The sequence below is a fragment of the Heliangelus exortis genome, chromosome 1, assembly GCF_036169615.1.
Source record: "Heliangelus exortis chromosome 1, bHelExo1.hap1, whole genome shotgun sequence".
NCBI lineage: Eukaryota > Metazoa > Chordata > Aves > Apodiformes > Trochilidae > Heliangelus > Heliangelus exortis.
In genome coordinates, this window is record NC_092422.1 from 9,964,368 (window position 1) to 9,983,361 (window position 18,994).

The 18,994-nt window shown below is 41.9% G+C and overlaps 1 protein-coding gene across 11 annotated transcripts in view; it reads left to right on the forward strand.

Moving 5' to 3' along the window:
• FAT3 (FAT atypical cadherin 3) overlaps positions 1 to 18,994 on the forward strand; it is a 402,030-nt gene that overhangs the window by 173,487 nt on the left and 209,549 nt on the right. For all 11 annotated transcript variants that reach the window (XR_011723915.1, XR_011723916.1, XM_071733516.1 and 8 more), the window contains exon 3: positions 8,475 to 8,789. Coding sequence is in view for 9 of the 11 variants with exons in the window: in XM_071733516.1 (XP_071589617.1) it covers positions 8,475 to 8,789 (315 nt within the window). In the remaining 2 variants the exon portion in view is untranslated. The remainder of the gene's footprint in view (positions 1 to 8,474; positions 8,790 to 18,994) is intronic.

Consider the following 18,994-nt stretch of genomic DNA (forward strand, 5'->3'; position numbering starts at 1 on the left):
TGAAAATGTCAACTCATCTTATTTCATTTAATTCATAAATGGAAGAAGATAGAGAATTTATTTGACTAAGCCTCTGATTCAGTGTCTGGGTGGCATGTTTGGAAAATTGCTCTGAAATTGATGTGTAAGTGACCTTGAAGATACTGTATTTAAGTGATAGCTCATTTTGATGTGAAGTTTTAAGCCTTCCCACCTTCACATCCCCCCCACCAGAAAAAAAAAAAAAAAAAAAAAAAAAGGCAAAGGAAACAAGCAGCATCAAATTTATGTAATTTGAAATAAATACAGAAGAATCTCACCTCAAAACTCAAAATAAAAGTAACCTGGAAGGTCAAGCACCTAACCTGAGACATGCCTCTATTCCAGTGCCATTAAGATCCTCCTTTAATGGGGAGTTGCCCTCCTGGCAGCAGTCTTGCAGCCTTCTTGTCTGCTTTAGCACAACAGCTCTGGGGGCACTGGCCAAACATAAACGTGACTACTGCCTTTAATTAATTGAACATCTCTACCTGTTGTAAATTAAGCTACTTCTGTGTTTTGCAGCCTGAGGCAGGGCTGACTGGGGTCTTTACTCAGGCAGGATTCCCCATCCTGCTGTCAAGGCCATGCCCATGCTGATGGGGCTACACCTGATCTAATACCCCCTGCCATAGCTGGTCTGCAATTACACTGTGCATTCAATTCAAATGAGTATCCCTGACTTTAGATGGGTTGTTGGTTGGCCCAACAACCTTGGAGGTCAGATGAAGCTATATCTAACTGATCTGGATTTCAGACCAGCTGCCTGTGCTTGGTCTACATTATTGCATGGTGGATGTTTCTTCCACAAGAAGAAAATGTTTTCAGCCTTGCTTTTTACCTGGTGCTGAGCACAACAGCATCCATGGCCCTTCCCTTGGTAAAAGTCCATACTTGAAATTGCCTCTGAAGCACAGGGTAACATGTTGTGTCCAGCAGGCTGTGTAAACCTGTACATTATGTGCCTACTTACCTATTACATTACATTTCTTAATGTGTTGGATGTCCTTGTCACAAGTCTTGCTCATTGTAATATTGATAAAATTGTGTATTATATCATGGTAAAAGGTATATTTGCAGACTAACCCAGGGTCAGTGGAAATAGCATTGCTGAGGACTGGCTTTCTAATTCTTTTTTACTGCCCTGGGAATGCAGATGTAATATTCAATGCAGAGTGTGCTTTTTAAGGTAACAGTAAATTTGTACACTCAATACATCAGTAAAAAAGAGAAATTAAAAGTTGAGCCCTAGACAGTAATGTTACCTGTCTTACATTGTTTGACAAGAATGGCTTTTTATGTATGTTTTATATTTGAACCAGAAAAAGAAAAGAAAACTAGGAAGTTCTAGGCATGTATAGCCTCACAAAGTTAATATTGCTTTTGGACTCGTTCCTGGGCATGATCTAATCTCCATTTAAGTCAATGGGCATATTCCCATTTGCTTCAATAGAAACTAGTTCTGCATTTTAATATGCATTAAAGCCCAGAAAATTTGTGCAATAAAAATAAAAACAGGAGGTCACACTTTGCACAATGGGGGGGCTTAAATGAAGGCGATAAAACAGCATTTAATCACCAGAGTGAGGAGCCAGATTTTCAAAGCTGCTGGCTGCAAGCAGTGGGGGGGATGAGTGATAGGTCTCCTTCATGCTCTGGTTGAGTTTGTGGCTGATCTGATATCACTGTCCATATTCAGAGCTGGCACTGGTGATTCATGGCTGGAGAAGACTTTAAAAAGGGATTAATATAATGTATGGCTTACTCTAATTCCCACTGGCTTCAGTGACCCCGGTGTGCTGAATCAGGTCTGGCATCAGTGCTCAGGTTCACATCTTCGTTACTCTAAAACTGTTTAATCCTCTGTGTTATATTTACAGTTTACCCTTAATGGAAGTGACAAAATAAACATCTCCTAAAAGAGGTGTGTGTGCTCTGCTTTTATGGAAACCAGAGCTATTCTATATGAAGGACCTAAATAAAAAAATATATGGGTGAGGCATAATGTTAGCTTTCTTGAAATCATAAATTTTCTTCCTTAATTGGGTGTGAAATTCCTGTCTACAAATCATGCCATTTTCGTTGATTTTATGTTCACTGGTTTGATGAATGGCTTGCAGTATTTTTAAACTTTTCCTGCCTATTGTAGCTCTCTGCTATATGTCCTTCAAAAATCATGTTATTGCTCAATGCAAGGAATCCATATTAGCTCTGATCTTTGCATTTAGACTCACAAATCTTTGTATCCTGCCCCTCTACAATGATGTTTTTGGGCAGGATCCAGCCAGAGCTTGAGGGGTGGGTGGCTGGATTAAAAACCTTTGTCTCCATGAGGACAGATTAAGTGTGTGTGTAAACTCTTTCTTCTCCTCTGTATTTTGAATGAAGAAATTAAAAAAAAAAAAAAAGTCATAATTTCACCCTTTTCTCTGAAAGCTGCATTTATTTATTAGCTTTACCCAGCAAAGCAATGCAAGCAAGGACCTTTGGCTGATGGCTCAGTGACAAGCAAGGCGTTGTGTTTATGTCTGTGAGACTCAAAGAGCCTTTGATGAGGGTCATGAATAATTAGTAGTATTTCAGAATCAGTGATTTTTGCTTTCTTCCTTTGAATTTGAGGGATGAAAAAGGACCTGAGTATTTTGCTGTCAGTAGGCATTCTGACTCTGCCTCATTCCTGTCATTGTAATTGGGGGACAAACCAGCTTCTGCTTTGTAGCTGTTTTGCACTGAACCCCTTTGTTTTGAAGCTGGAGGAGGGAAAAGCAAACTTAGAGCTCTGGAAATACATTTTTTGTAGCACTTTGCATGGCAGAAGCTGATGTGGCACCTGGACATATTGAGAGTAAGTTTGCAGCTGATCCTGAGAGTGGGGTCAGGAAGGTGCATCCATCACACTTAGTCCTTCAGTCACCATAAGGATTATATATTCTTATAGCTATTTTAACCATTGAACTTTGCATTTACACCTGTGAGTAGAGGGTGGGAAGGGGCAGGCCACATTCTGGCAGTGGGGGTGTGCTGATGTAGTGTCACCTCCATCCTGGACTGCAGCTTGTGCTGAGGACAGACTCTGCCTCCCAGTCCTCCTCTGTAGCCCCTCCTGGGTCAGGGTCTGGGAGGAATAAGTGGGCTCTTCACCTTATCTGGCCTTTTCTAATTTCCCAGTCTGAGATGCAATTGGCTTGATTTGGTGAAAAAGGATAAGAACAAGCAACATCTTGGTTTTGAGCCTTTTCTTAACTGGACAACTTGAGCTTGATTACCAGCACTACTTCTTCATCATGATGGCATGAAAGCAAAAAGGGCAAATAGATCTGGCACCAGGATCCACAGGTAGACTTGAGCTGAGCTGAGCAATAGGATGAGAAAGATCAAGAATGTCCCTGGATAAGACAACAAAAAATTCAGGAAGATCTCACTTACTTCAAAGCTTAGAAATAATAACAGATACTAAAGAAAGACAGAACTTTGTTTTCAGAGGCAGGAGCTCAGAAGGAAGGAGAAGCCTTTGGGAGCGTCTCTAAGGCTTTTCTTGGATAGCTTTTGTGATGTACTCTTCCCAGGTGCTTGCTAATTAGAAGAGAAACATGAACTAGGTAATGATGCCTGAGCTAAACAAATTAAGAAGTAAAAAGAAACACCAGCAGAGTTCCTGAAAATTTCAAAGTGATTAAAAACCAAAGTGTTCCAAGATTTTGCAGGCGCATTTCTGAACAAGGCAGAAAACCAGATGTTTCCATCCACTGGGACACTCCACCACTGAGGCACTACTGAATTTCTACATGAGGCAGCTGAAATCCAACCAAGCAGTCTGTAAAACAGCTCTTTACGGTGCCCTCAGACAGATTTTTGCAGCGTCCCTGAAGGACTGAAGCCAGCACTTCTTCAGCCTCAGAAATAAAGGCAGCCATCAATCCAAAAAGCCATGCCACAGATATGCTTGCCACTGCATTTCTCCAAGTATATTTGCCATATGTAATTCACCAGCTACCAAGTGCATTACAAACAACAGAAGTGAAAAATGACAACAGAGTGCATCAATCTCCGATTAAAATCCTGGGCAGATTTATATGTAAATTAAGTGCAGCCCTTGGAGTTGGCATTGTGCCAGCAATGCAAAGGTTGTGTGCTTGTTTCTCTTAAAGGCCTGTTTTCCCTTTTTTCCTGGGAAAATAAGGAGCTAACGTTTTCTGCATGGCTCCTGCAAGTGGCCCACAGTGAGATGCTTCATGACTATTAGGAAAGGCAAAAAAAAAAGGGAGAAGCTGGTGGCTATTAAAGTGGACAAAGAATCATCAAACTTCATTTCCTGCCTGCCTCTCCCACCAATTTGCAGCGCTTCTTTAAAGGACCACTTCAAATGACACAGTCCACTCAAAATTTATCTGGAAGTTCTGTATTTACTATAGTCACAAGAAACCGAAAGGCTCATAAACCAAAAAGAGATTAGAGAAAAGCATTGTTTCTTTTCTTGACTCTTTTTTGCCTCGTGTTTGTTTACCTTATACATTTGACAGTACTTTGTGTATAGGCTGGGTGATGAATGGACCTGCCACTGCTCTGCAGAAGAGTGTTTAGTGGAGCTGTCAGCTTGGGTGTTTACATAGGTGCCCATTGCCAGGGCTATCTGCTGTGCACATACATTCCTCCTATAACTCAGATCATCCTTCATGAATACCCTCAGTAGCACAAACACTGAAAGAGGTTCAGTTCTAGTTAGGTTTTTTTCAGGCAAGATTGAAAGACAGCTTGGTGGTCTGTAAGAAGCTGGGTATGGGAAAGACTGAGAGTAATGAGGCCCTTTAATCTAGCTGAGAAAAGCAAATCAAGGTCTGGTGTCTGGGAGTTGATAGCAGAAAAAGGAGAGTGCAAATACTCAGCATGGAGGATATCTGGCAGGAGCAACTGCTTGCCAGGGAGCAGAACAGAATTCCCAGTGTTTGGCATACTGGTACTGTGACAAGACAATGCAACTTCTTCTACCTAAGTTAGGAGCCTAGACAAAAAATTTAAGTATCATACTGTCACAGTTTCAGCCAATGATGAACAAGATGTGGGGAGGTTCCTGCGTAGATTGACTCTGAAGTATCTGCTCCTCTTCCAAAAACTTCTATCACTCAGAATTACTACAGGAAATCCCTTAATCATCTCTTTTTCAAAATACTGTAGTGTTTTTTTAGAAGAAAGTTAAGTTTTACATCCATCTGGAAGGTGTCATCCATACATAGAGAGGCTGGTTAAATATTCAGGCAGCATGTGTATTTTTGTGTGTGCTTTCTGTAGAACCAGATTTGGGTAGGCAGCAAGGAGGCATTTTGTGCAGGACATTTCAGAGCACATTAGAAGGTGTTCCAGGGACAATGGAAGGGTTTCCATGTGGAAAATCTGAACGTGAACAAAGACCTTATTTATCAAACTGCTGTGTGGTGGTGACAAGAAATGACAAGACATATTGAGTGAAAGGAATTAATTTATATCTGGGACCTTTTAATAAATCAAAACAAAAAAGAAGAACCAGTGTAGCAGACCCACTGGCAGTTGCTAACGCTTGTTCAATGATCCTTTCCTTCTGAAATACAGAATTAGAAAGTAACTGTTGCCAGGAGTTATAAAATGAAGGAGTGACTCAGAAGGTAGATTTATTATAAGCTCAGTATTGGTAAAATTCAGCTTCATAAAAAGAGGTTAATCTGCTAAAACCTTCTGTGCTCTCACTGTGGGAAAACCCTACTTATTTCAAATTTTGTTTAAAGACCCAAAATAATTCTTCTTGTCCGCTGAATAAATCAACATCTCTAGGAGCACTAATGTTCACCATTTTATGCCTCATCCTTGCCACATGGGTTTTATTTTATTTATTTATTTCCACAGAGTGCCATTTATTATGGGCTCTTCTCATCCCTGTGATGCAATTTCTCTTCCAGACTTCTAGACATTTTCATCACAGTCCACTACATATTTCACCCATGTTTCTACAGAAAGTCATTGCATACTACAGCCTGCTGCTGACAAGAATATTTAGAATACACTCAGCCTTTGTCCTCCAGTGTGGTGTTGCTCACCTTTGTTGGATGAATAATGTATCTGAGCAAGAAGAACATGGACCTGATGTTACTAGAAAAAGACCTAAGCCCCATACATGGCTGGAATTGGTCCTGATCCTTTCCCATTCCTATGTGGTTGATCACATTGTAAGGGAATACTTGTCAGTTCAAACTAGCACTTAAAAACAGAATTAAAAATACCATTTTAAAAAAAAAGAAATTAGAAAATTAAAAAAAAAAAAAGTGTCTTACAAGACAAGTGCAAGTGTATCAGGCATCTCTCTGCTGCCTTCTGCCCAGAGCAGAGTTGGATGGAACAGTCTGAGCCAGGACCTGACTCCCTGGGGACACACATCATCCCTTCTTGTTTGGTGATCTTCTCTGTCCCATGCCAGGAGTGGGAGTCCCTTAGGACAGCAGTTACATCATTCACCTCTTGCTGCTACCCCTCATAAAAGCCATGTAGTAAGCTTGCTAGTAAACATCAGTGTAGAATATGTTCTGTTGTGAAATGTCCATGGAGGTGTTAACCACCAGAAGCTCTATCAGACCATCAAATCCATTGCTACTGCTGCCATCTCAGGAGCATAAAGCTATCATTTTCATGGCTGCTTTTCAAGAAATGGAGTAGATTCAGCAGTTAACTTTTAAACCAAAGGTCTTGTCTGAATCCAGTGTCACAAAGGGATTAATTGTTGGTATAATCTAAAAAAGGAATGTTTGATGCATAACTGGTAGGACGACTCAGGCAGAAGAATAATTCAGATAGATTACATTTGAGCTTTACATACCCCATTAAGAAGTATTCCCAGTAGGACTGTTGGGGAGGATACCTTCTTGTCAGCCCAAGCTTTGCACAGTGACTGATCATGGTGCTTGCACTCTATAGCAGTGCCAGAAGTCTGCCCCGAACACCCCTCTGCCAATTCCAGTGTCTTTAAAGCTTTTCTAAGATTTCAGGTTATCTTAGAAACTTCAGTGCTGTCTGATACTTAAAAAAATCCAAAGCCCAAAAAGGCACATGCATTATTTATTAGTGCTGATCATGGAGCACTTTTTTCCTCAGTGGTTTATTGGGAATGTTGTTTTAAGTAGCATCAAGCACATCAGAGACTAAATACAGGTTTCTTGTGTTCCAGTCTTGCCTTGCAACTTCTCCAGAAGTCTCCTTCTACTAATGACATGACTTGATGGCCTGTAGACTGGCCTTTTAAGTGTATCTCAGGTTTGAGATCCACTGTATTAATGTGTTGTCCAAGCTTTAGTAATGCTTTAGTAGTAGTATAATTGTTGATTATTAATAATTTTGCACTAGGAGAAGAAAAATGTTCTTGTTTGTTCTATCACAGAAGTGGTGGGAAAATGCATTGACTTATACTGATGCTGGTGTGGTGGTGTGCATGGCACTGGCATGTTTTATCCTCTGTATGTTCACAGTCAGTGCTCAAGTCCGTGAAGGTTTGGACTATAAATACAAGCAGGTCTTCCAGTGCTCAGAAGTCTTTCTGGTTTAAGGGTCCTCTATCTGATTTCACCTGTTGTCTTCTTAATTTTGGTGCTCATTTCAGGAGCAGGATGGATTTCTAAATCACTTTAGGAAGATAAGAGGGGGGTGGAAACCTTCATGGCAGGAACCATATGGGCATAAGTCATGGTACCTCAGTGGGGTGATGGATGCCCTGCCTCTCTGTGGCTCTGTTATACACAAACACATGCTCTAGTAGTGTTTCCTTACACCAGTAGGTAAAGTGGCCAAACTCTTCCTTCCTCCATGATAAAAGAGCATATCACGGTTGCCTAAGAGTTTCCATTGTGTGAGCTTTTGACTGCTCCTTATCCAAGATTAGCATTGTTCAACTAATGATCTCATCAAAGTCACCAACTGTTTTCTGAAGTTGAATGGATTTGTTTTAAACTGCCCCCTAGGTTTTCTTCTTTAGCAGGGGAACTGGTAGGAGCTTGAAAAGATAAGCCACATGCCTGTGTGCAAGTCATTGTCAGTAGTCATGTCCCACTCTACCAGGGTTTATACAAGTTCACATCACTGGTAGAAATGCTGGTGTTTCTTCTGTTGTTCTGCCAGCTTCAGTTCTGGCAAGGAATTGGCTATGACATTAGGACACTTGTGAAGAGCTATCTTTTTACCTCCCCACCCCAAATTTTTGTGGATAAAGGATTGAGAAGTTGAAGAGAGGAAGGGTTCAGTTGAAAATGCCTGAGGTCACGTTTCTGTTTTTGTTTTATGCACGACTTTCATTTTTCCAAGGGTGGAGCATTTGTGATATGTATTTATAACATATTATAACACATATTATAATACATATAATATATTATAACACATTTCTGTAGTACAGCCAGATCGTTTCTTTGATCCATAATCCTGAGGTCTCGTTTGCTGTTTTTCCACAGGAGTTATCTACACAGCAGATATTCTTGACCGGGAGACAACCAAATCCTACTGGTTGACAGTTTATGCAACTGATCATGGAGTTGTTCCACTCTACACTACCATTGAAGTCTACATTGAAGTGGAGGATGTGAATGACAACGCTCCTCTCACCTCTGAACCCATCTACTACCCAGCTGTCATGGAAAACTCCCCGAAGGATGTATCTGTCATTCAGATCCAAGCCCAAGACCCTGACTCTGGCACTTATGAAAAACTCACTTACAGGATTACAAGTGGAAATCCCCAGAACTTCTTTGTAATTAATCCAAAAACAGGTAAGGAAATCCTGCCGCCTTTCGGTGGTGGGAAAATGCAATTTAAATCTCTGTCAGCTTGCTCCCCTACAGAATCCATTGGTGTTACATTGCTTTCCAAACCTCTGTTTTCTGGTTAGTTATGTGTCTAAAACACCTTTTATGTGTCTAAAGTATCCTCTTTTGCATCAGTGCATGAGCCCAGTGGCAGATTACGTGCTGCAGATGTGCTGCTGCAGAGATTGCTATTCTGTAGGTCACTGAATAGCTTCTACCTGTTGCCTCTTCCCAGTGCCTATAGAGATGAGACTTTGCTACATTGAGTCTGCAGAGCAGAAGATTCTGCTTCCTAATGCTAGGAAGCAGATTCAAGCTGCTGCAATTTACAGAACAACATTTTGTCCTTCATAAAGCAACATTACCACTGATGTGATTGGCACGACACTTGTCCAGCACAAGTAATTAGGCTCCACATTACAGTAGCTGGAAATGATGCAGTTTGTTTCATACAAAAAAGGCAGTTTAGGTGATATAAAAGTCCTGGACTTAAAAATGCAACCTATGTGTTTCCATTGATTTGTAGCAGCTAGGGATGTACTCTGTGGGCAGTGTCACAGGTACAGTCGTTGTTTTAGGCTAAAGTTCTGCTGTTTGCTCACAGTGGAGCATTGTGCTCATGCTGAGCAGTTTCTCATATCTCTGTGCCCTCAACACCTTTCCCACACCAGGGATCCCTGGTACCTGGTTGAGAAAGAAATCACCCCAGGAGGAAGAGCCCAAGGTTGGTGGTAACCCTCCATTGGGGTGCAGAGCTTGAGAGTCAGAACTCTTTCACAACAATAGAAAGATCTTCATCAAAGGAATTGAGAGGATTCACACAGCTTTCATGCTGATTGCAATACTTGTTTTGTTCTGGGGCTTTGATTTTTTTTGAAAGAAAAAATCATTTATGTCTGCTGAAAATTTCTAAACAGATAGAAAACCAGAAGGAATAGTCTTGAGAGGAAACATTTTTAATTTGGCGTAGGAAAATTGCATTCACTAAATAGGCTTTCAACATTTGGCTGGGCAATCCTATTGCAATATGTAGCATAAGAAGGGGTCAGGATCTTTTCAAGCATAAGCCCAGGTGAGGAATCATGGAGCATTTATAATCACTGTGTTCAAGCTGCTGAGCCCTAAGGCACATATCTCACTTATTTTTAACACTTGAAATGGCCGAAGATGGCTCTTCCATCTGCATCCCTTCTCCCCCTCCCCACCCCGTAAATCCCATCTGGGCAAAGTAGCAGAGTTAGGACTCCACAGTGTTTAATTCTTGTTCTTCCTTCCTGTCAGCCTCTCCTGCAGAGCAACCTGCTCAGCAGAGTTCCATTTATCTGCACGGTGGCAAAGGACCAGAGCTGGCTGTGCCACAACTCAGTTGCCCCCTAGCTTGGTACCACACCAGGTGGGGTGGCTCCTCCTTCCACTGGAGCAGCAGGCAGGGGTACTTTTGCTTAGAAGGGAAGATCTTACCATCCAGAGGGATCTTGACAGGCTTGGGATTTAGGCCCATGCCAACCTTACAAAGTTCAACAAGGACAAGGGCAAGGTCCTGCACCTGGGTCAGAGCAACCTGAAGCACACATACAGGTTGGGTGGAGAATGGTTTGAGAACAGCGTTCAGGAGAAGGACTTGGGGGTGTTAGCTGATGAGAAGCTCAACATGAGCTGGCAATGTGTTCTTTCAGCCCAGAAAGCCAATTGTATACCAGGCTGTATCAAAAGAAGTATAGCCAGCAGGCCAGGTGAGGTGATTCTCTCCCTCTTCTCTCATGAGAGCCCATCTGGAGTACTGTGTCTAGCTCTGGGACCCCCAAAACGGGGAGGACATGGAGCGATTGGAGGAAGTTCAGAGGAGGGCCATGAAGATGATCAGGGGGATGGAACACCTTTCCTATAAAGACAGGCTGAGAGAGTTGGGGTTGTTCAGTCTGGAGAAGAAGGCTCTGGGGAGGCCTTACAATAGCCTTCCAGTACCTGAAGGGTCCTACAACCCTAGAAACCTAGGGTGGGACTTTTTACAAAGGTATGGAGTGACAGGATAAGGGGGAATGGTTTCAAGCTGAAGGGGGTAGATTTATGTTTCATACTAGGAAGAAGGTCTTTAGTGTGAGGGTGGTGAAATACTGGAACAGATTGCCCAGGAAGGCTGTGGATGCCTCCACCTTGGAAGTGTTCCAGACCAAGTTGGATGGGGCTTTGAGCAACCTGGTCTAGTGGAAGGTGTCCCTGCCCATGGCAGAGGGGTTGGAACTAGGTGATCTGTAAGGTCACTTTCAACATTCTGTGGTCCTCATTCTCACAGCACAGAAGGTGGCTCATCTTCATTTTGCACTGAGGAATTTGCTGTCTGAAAATTTAAAGGCTTCAGGATGAGTAACAATGTTTTTTTGGGCAGCCCCAAAATTTGGTGCCAGAGCATCCTGGCTGGTGGCTGGCTGAGATTTGTCGTGGCCAGGACAGACCATTGTCTTCTGTCCACCTCAGTGCCAAATGCAGAGTAGTGAGAGCTCAACAATTGGCTTCTTTTAATTTGTTTTTCCCTTTGAAAATGATGGAGATGGTGGAGGGTGTGGGCACAGAGGTGCTTGTCCCAAATGGGAGCTTTCTTGTTTTGAAAACAAGAATTTCATTCTCCCTTGGGAAGTATCAACATGTGAGGAGCTCTGCCTGCCTGGCCTAAGCATCAGGAGACTTTCTCCCAATGGGATGCTGACGTCCAAGGAATAAAAGCATAATGGATTTTCTTCTGTGGTCTCCAAGTAGGCTTCTTTCAGACATCTTCCAGCAGTGCAGTAAATTTTCTAAACCAGCAATTTACTCTTAGATACAGGTGACTTCTGCAGACACAGAAGGGGTTTGTCATGTGTTGGCCTCCTACATGTGCTGGGATTCAGCAGAGCAGTAACTCACACAGCAGTTTGCAGAGCTACCCTAAATGCAACAGCATGCTCTGTAATCAAGAGTAAAAGGTTTAATGGGAACTCAAATATGTGGCAGTTGCCACACACGTGGGTTCAGCAAGAGTGGTGTTGCCATCAGGGCAAAGCAGTCATTTGTGAGAAAGGGAATCTTTCATTTTCTGTGTCCCTTTGAAAGCTTCAGCAGAGTCAGCAGATTGACATCTCTCTCGTGAGTTACCAGGTGCTGAGAGGCAACACAAAGGCAGCATCCTACATTTTTCACATCCTTTAATGAGAAGCAACAGAAGTTGGAATGTATGGATGCCTTTTGGATACTGAGAAGCTACTCCAATGCCAAACAGATTGGACTTTTCTTATGTGCTCAGGGTTAAACCTCTTACTGGATTTGTGGTCAGAAATTAGTTTAGCCTAAATCCATATTATTCAGAGGCTCAGGAAAACAGGAGGGAGAGAGGAGTTTGGCTTCCTCTGCTTCAAAGAAGTATGGATCATGGTTCACAAATCCTTTCCTTAGATTACCTGGATACATTGCAGGAAGAAATTTCCTCTATTTCTGGAGAACGAAACATTACTTGGCTTGGCCTCCTGTGACCTTGTTCTTATTTTTAAGACTTAAGTGTGTTAAAAGGTGTAGAGAGTGCTCAGGACATGTCATAGCTTATGGCATCTGTCTGGTAGGTGTTTCAGACATTTCACAGTACCACCCAGGTGAGGTGGGTATTCCCATCTTCTTAGATGGTTCTTGCAGGCACAAAGGAATGCTCCAGGTGTTGCTGCACCCTGCTCATGGCATGCCCCATGTCTCATGCTCCTCAGTGATAGCTGGAGCTGAGCAGTGACTGGGTTTGCCTTCCTCTAGAGCTCACTTTCAGCATTTCTATGGCTCATACACATAATTCAGATTTCTGGAGGCACAGACACCATTATGTATGTGGCTATCTGATCCAGGCACTGAGTATGGACACGGAGTCCAGGTCTTGTTCTTGGTTCTGATACAGGATAATAGCTGCAGCCAAGTATTAAAATCTTAACTGATTATCTGGATAGCATGACCAATGATGCTTCTCATATGCCAGGCCTGTAGGTAGACGAAATGTTTTAGTAGACAGCTTGTCACTTCCTACATTTGTGTTGACTGTCACAGCTCTGGGTGGGTATTTTAGGTACTGTCGAACTGCAAATACATCACCATGCATTTGGATCTATTTAAGGCAGTCTTCAGACCTTTCAGGATTATCACCTGCAGCCTGCTGTATAGATTCTAGAGAGAGGAAGCATTGCTCCTGCAACAGCCAAGGGCTGCTGAAGAGTTGCAGACAGCAAGAGTTGGGCACTGAAGCCACTCCAGGCAGCCAGCACTCTCTCTGCGGGCTGGCTCTGCTGTGGGATGGCCAGTGCAGGTGAGTGGTGGGGACTGTCCCCTGCAGGCACTGACTTGGGGTTCATAAGGATTCTCAGGGGGAAGAGGACAGAAACAGGAGGAAACCTCCTGTGCAAATCTGGCTGGATATGGAAAGGCAGCATGAGCCGTCTCCTGTGAAGCCCTTTGTTTTCTCACCTTGATATTTTTCCTTTAATACAGCTGAGCATCAGTTCTGGCCTCAGCTTGAACATCTCATGAGCTGTTATTCATAAGTGCAAGCACTAAGTGAATAATGCACATCACTGTGTGTGAAACCATAAATCATCCACATTGGGAACAAGGCAGCCTTGTTCTGCAAACTGGTGGAGACTGCTGCCTAAGCTTAGCAAGTCCAAGAGGGCAAATTGAGATTTTTCTTTATTGTCAGAGGTATTGTAGGGCACAGTTTCATGAGTGGGATGGGTTAACATGGTTTTCAAACAGCTGAAATTACTCTCCATGTTACATGATAGCAGGGAAAAGCTTCCTGCAGAGTGTTGGGTTTGCATCCACATCATGCACCCAGCAGCCATGGAAGCATTCCCGGTGCTTGGCACCTCCAGCAGCTGTGGGTCAGCCCAAACCCTGGTGCTGCCACTGGGAGAATTGGGGGTGAGCCTCTTAGCCCGATTTTTGTGCTGAGAAGGGCTCAGGCTTGCTTTTAGAGCATGGGCTCACAGGGCTTGGTGAGTGATATGAGATTGGGATGTGGAGGAGGAAAGAAGAGCTGCTTGCAGGTGGAGCAGCTGGACTGTTGTGATCCTAGACCAGCCCATGGGGGTGCCACAGCTGCCCCAATCTGAGTGAGTTATTTTAGGATGAGAGGCAAATAAAACAGATGACAAAAAAGAGTAATTGATTGATTAGGGCTGTAAATTCTTCTTTTTAGTTCATGTATATGGGTGTTAATTCCCCAGCACAGCACAGGGGTAATTTACTGTGTTGATTTATTACTTTTCCATTCTCTGAAGAAAACAAATGAATTTTAATTCAAATAATTGCATTTTTTATTTAGTGTTCCACATACACTGGACAAACCCAATAAGCTTCTCTTCAGTCTCAGATTAAGAGACATTTTAACTAACATGCCAACAGACTAAATTTAATTCTCGTGCACATTATTGTTAATGAATTTGCTCTAAAATTATGCCAGTGTGTCTGAAAAATTATGTTACACCTTGCTTAGTCTCCTGCTGGCACTGTCTAAACAGAGAGAGACACCTGGCACTCCCAAAATTGTATTTGCTGCAGGATTTGGGGCAGAATGCATTAGTGAGCTTAGAGTATGTAGGTCAGTACATCTTTCCAGAGGAGCACTTATGCTTCTGGAAGTTGTCTCTGAACTGTTACATCTGCACCTAGATTTGGAAAGAGACTGGATGTATTCATGCTGAAGTGGTATTAATATTTATATAAGCTAATAAAGGGTTAGTGAGCTTCCCAATTTAGTTGGTATGAATGTTACTCTGCACAGTAAGCTGGGCTGGGCTTTCTTTTGCACTTGCTGAGCGATTTGGTCGTCATAAGATCCTGCTGGGGCAGAATGCTATGTTTGCTCTGCCATAATAAAACACCCTTCTGCCATACAGCCTGATTTTTATGGATGCTTTTGTTTGCTTTGTCCCAAGAAATCTCAGCACGTGTTTTTTTCTCAGATTCAGTCAAATGCTGTCACACCATATCCTGAGTCTGGGCAGCAGTATAGCTGTTGTGTACTCAGTGCTGCTTCTCAGCTCAGAAGTAAAGGTATGGTAGAGAGGAGAGGGAAAGAGTAGTGGTTTATTTATTCAGGAGAGCACACTTGGGACTCTGCAATAAACTCATGTTCTCCAAGGCTCATGTTTGTTACAGGCTTTTTGTTGTTTGTTGGTTTGGTTTTTTGGTTTTCCAGCAAAGGAACAAAGGCTGTTAAATACTGCATATTTTTTCAATTCTTCTGGGATTTTTGGGGTGGATATCATATTAGGGAGGAACAGCTTGCTCTGTGAGGCAGGCTCCAGTGATCTTAATTCTTCAGTTATTAAATTTTCTGCTGTGCTAGAGGTGATGCAGAAAGCCCTGTGGAAGGAAGTGAATGCAACTTGGTCCCTACTACAGCCTTTCACATTTTGCAGATTTAAGCCCAACTTGCTCTGGGTGAGGAGAAAAACTAACATGCATTGGTTCTGTAATGCATGAGGCATTTAAAATTTTCCAGCACGTAATAATTATAGGGAAATTTGAAAATATTAAGCAAAATTACCTTCTTATGGCATTTCTAAGGGACATTGTATCAATATCAAGCTAAGCTACCTTGGTCTGTTTGTCACTCTGTTCTTGGAAGAGGCATTTCATCCTACTTCTTTTTTCCTTTTTTTTATTTATAAATAAAACAGCAGAAAAAAAGGTGTGTTCTTTAAGAATGAGAAGCTTCCTATGTTCCTATAATGCTTCTATCTCCCACTCCATCATGGAGGTTTGGATGCATTACTGAAGGATCTGCCTGACACTGCAGCTGATGATGTGCATGCTGCTGAACTCTTAATAAACTTCCTGTGAATTAAGCACTTTAACATTTTGTTGAAGGCCTTTAGCTTTTTCCTTTGTTTGGATTGTTTAGTCTAACTTGCTATTTCTCTCCAGTGTGTTTTAGGTGCTATAGCAAATTGGGAAATGTGTATGTTGAATCCTGAGGCTTTTGCCTCCCTTCTGTCTGGAGGCTTCTTCTGAAGGGCACTTGGTGGCATCTCCTGCACGTGTCTTGGCCATGGAGCCATTTGGTAGCTCTGTGTGCAGTGTCAAGTGGCTATGCACATCATGTCATGCACACTGCCATTCATTGTGTTCTTACACTCCCTGGAGTTCAACTGACCTGACCAAAACCATAGAAGACCTTGCAGAAGATTAAACCATTGGTTGTAGGGCTCTCCAGTCAAAGGTGAATTTGAGGAACTGGTCTCCCTTTCTTCTGTGATCTCTAACAATATTTGTACATGTTTCAAGTTCATGAACAGTGGCAGAGTCCAACCCAATACATCCATCACTATCTATGACTATCCATAACTAAAATAGATATTTTACAGTGGAATTCCCTTAGCACATTAGCTGGCTTCCACTTTTTGTAATTCATGCTGTGTCAACACACACTAAATGATCTACTCTCTTTCCTTGCAGTTCTCAATATTATTTAAAACCACGGCTCTTAATGACTTCTTTATAATATGCTCACTGTTGAAAAACGAGTTTCTGAGTATTTTAAAAGCTTTAATTTCTGCTTTAGGATGTCTCATTCTTTACCAGATCCAGTGGTTTGAGCCCAGGATTAGCAGCTAGCAAATCAAAGGACTGTGAATGTTGAGTTAAATGTTGGAATGTTGGAATGTGTGTAATCATAATGGGGCCCAAGAACCTTGTCATAATAACAGTAATAGTTACGGTAATTAGGGAGAAAAAACCAACCATCCAGCCAAAAAAACGCAAAAAAACCAAAAAAACAAAAACCAAAGAAAACCTCAAAGAGGTACAAAGAAAGCAAAAAAAGCCAAACAAAACCAAACCAAACCCCAAACAAACAAGGGGGAAGTGATGTAAATCAGCAAGTTCACCTGCTTTCCAGTGCACGTTTATTCCCTGGAGTAAATTTTCAATTAACTCCTGAGCTGCAGCCCAGCAGTGACACAAACTCTTCTTTTGACTTCGAGTGAGTCACCTAACCTTGCAGTTTTGATTTTTTTGTTTAAGTGGAAATACTTTCTTACCTCATGTGATTGTCCTGGAAATTAATTCAAAGTAGGAAGCTTGCATATCACGCAGGCTCTGGAAATTAAAGCTATTGATTTTTCAGCCATCTTGACATTATTAGACATCCATGCACAGTCAAGTAGTCATAGGCATATAAAACCAAAGAAAAGTATCACTCCTGAAATTGTATGATGAGTAATACAAAACCTTTTCCAATTAAGCTAGTCTCATGGCCAGACCACAGATTCTCTGAAAATGAGAAAATCTGGGCTCAGCCAGGCAGGCTCTTCCCTCCTCCCTGGCTGCAATTCATGCCTCACTCTGTCTGTGTTATCTGTTGAGAGGATAAAGGTGCCAGCTGTGTCACCTTACTTGAGGCTACAGTAATGCTGCTCTTAATAAAATAATAAATCCAGCTTTATCATCTCTCCTGAACAGAACTCATTTCTGCTAGCAGTGGTTTTTTTATTTGTGAAGCACTGAATACAACTGAGGTTGCTGGATGTCTCTGGTATCAAGTGTATCTTTTAAAATGGCATTAACAGATACAATACTGCTCATAAATGCCATTTCTTTGTAATCAGCAAATTTAAACACAGTGTATAGAAATTTTAACCTTTCTTTAGATCTTCATGGTGACCTTTTTAATCCTCCTTTCACAGTAAGAAGCCTCAGGAGTATCTCCATTACCTCAACTGGACCATTGTGTCCTCAGTTATTCAATACAATGTCAGTTTTTAACCTGAACTCTCCATTTGCTTCTGAGGACACAGATGTCTGAAGGGCAGTGGCTTGATGAGGGCCAGTGATCAAGTGTTTGCTGTTGGAGAAGGTTACTCCATCATAACCAAAAAGGACCTTCCTGTCCTGCCCCAGCACTGGTTCTGGAGCAGCAAGAACTTTTCCACTAGTTCCATAAATACACTGTTGTACATTACATCAATCATTTACTATTCTCAAAAACATCAGCAGAGCAGATCTTCTGTCCTGTTTGGCTATCAGCTTAGCTGTGAAACTAATTGCTTCTACCTTGTCTGTCAATTACAGGTTTTCTAGGCATAGATATTCAGGAGCCATGACTAGTTAGAAATAATCAAGAAACCTTGTACCTTTTTCAATGCACTATTCCTTCCCTAATTTGTGATTAGGGCTGATTCATTCACCTCCAGGTAGCCAAATACTCTTGATAGAATTATTGTCAGTGTAATTCAGTGAAACTGTACCACAAGTACTGAGTCAAAACCCTGTTAAGTGTATGCACAATGCATATGCCATGGATACTTGTCACATCCTGCTGTACATCAGTATGATAATAGCAGTGAATGCTCCTACATTAGTGTAATTGCTTGTGGTCCAGACCTGAACTCTATCAGGGGCCATTGTGTTGGTGAGTTAGGGATGCTGGGATGCAGAGCCTGTGAGTATGGTGTTCAATGAAGCTGCCAGGGAGGAAAATAGAATTCTATTAGCCCAGATTAGATGATGGCTTGGGGCAAAGGGAGTTGTGGGTTTGGGTTTTTTTGTTTTGTTTTGTTTGGGGTTTTTTCATTTTATTTTTTTTTCCTACTGCTTTTTAATCAATCAAATAACTTGCATTGCTCAACAGTCAGAGGTAACACTTGCATCTATGATGCTAGACCCTGTAAATGCCAAGCAGACAATATTGAATCAGCTTTTCCCCCTTTTGCTCAGTTGCAAGGGATATATTCATATTTTCATCCTAGGACAAGCACTTTAGTGGCTTGAATGGTGTATCTTAACCTTATTGTGTGAGCATGTTCTAATGCTTCTTTATGGATTGTTGTAATCATGTACTCTCAGGTGACATCTGATCCTCGGTACTTAACAACAAAGAAATGTGGAGAAATTTCCTGTCTGGGAGAATGAGACTGACCAATGCTGCATGGGAATATTAAAAAAACCCAAAACAAAACATAAAAAAAAACACCACAAAACAATGGGAAATGGGAATAAGAAGAGGAGGCAACTGAAAAGATGTGTTTTTGCATACACTATCATAATGTCTGTAATCACCAACTATTATTTTTTCTTTGTGTTCCATCACAAAGGAGGTTGTGTCAGCACCTACTAAACCTCCAAAGCCCCATCACCTTGCTGTGAAGCTAAGCTGATCT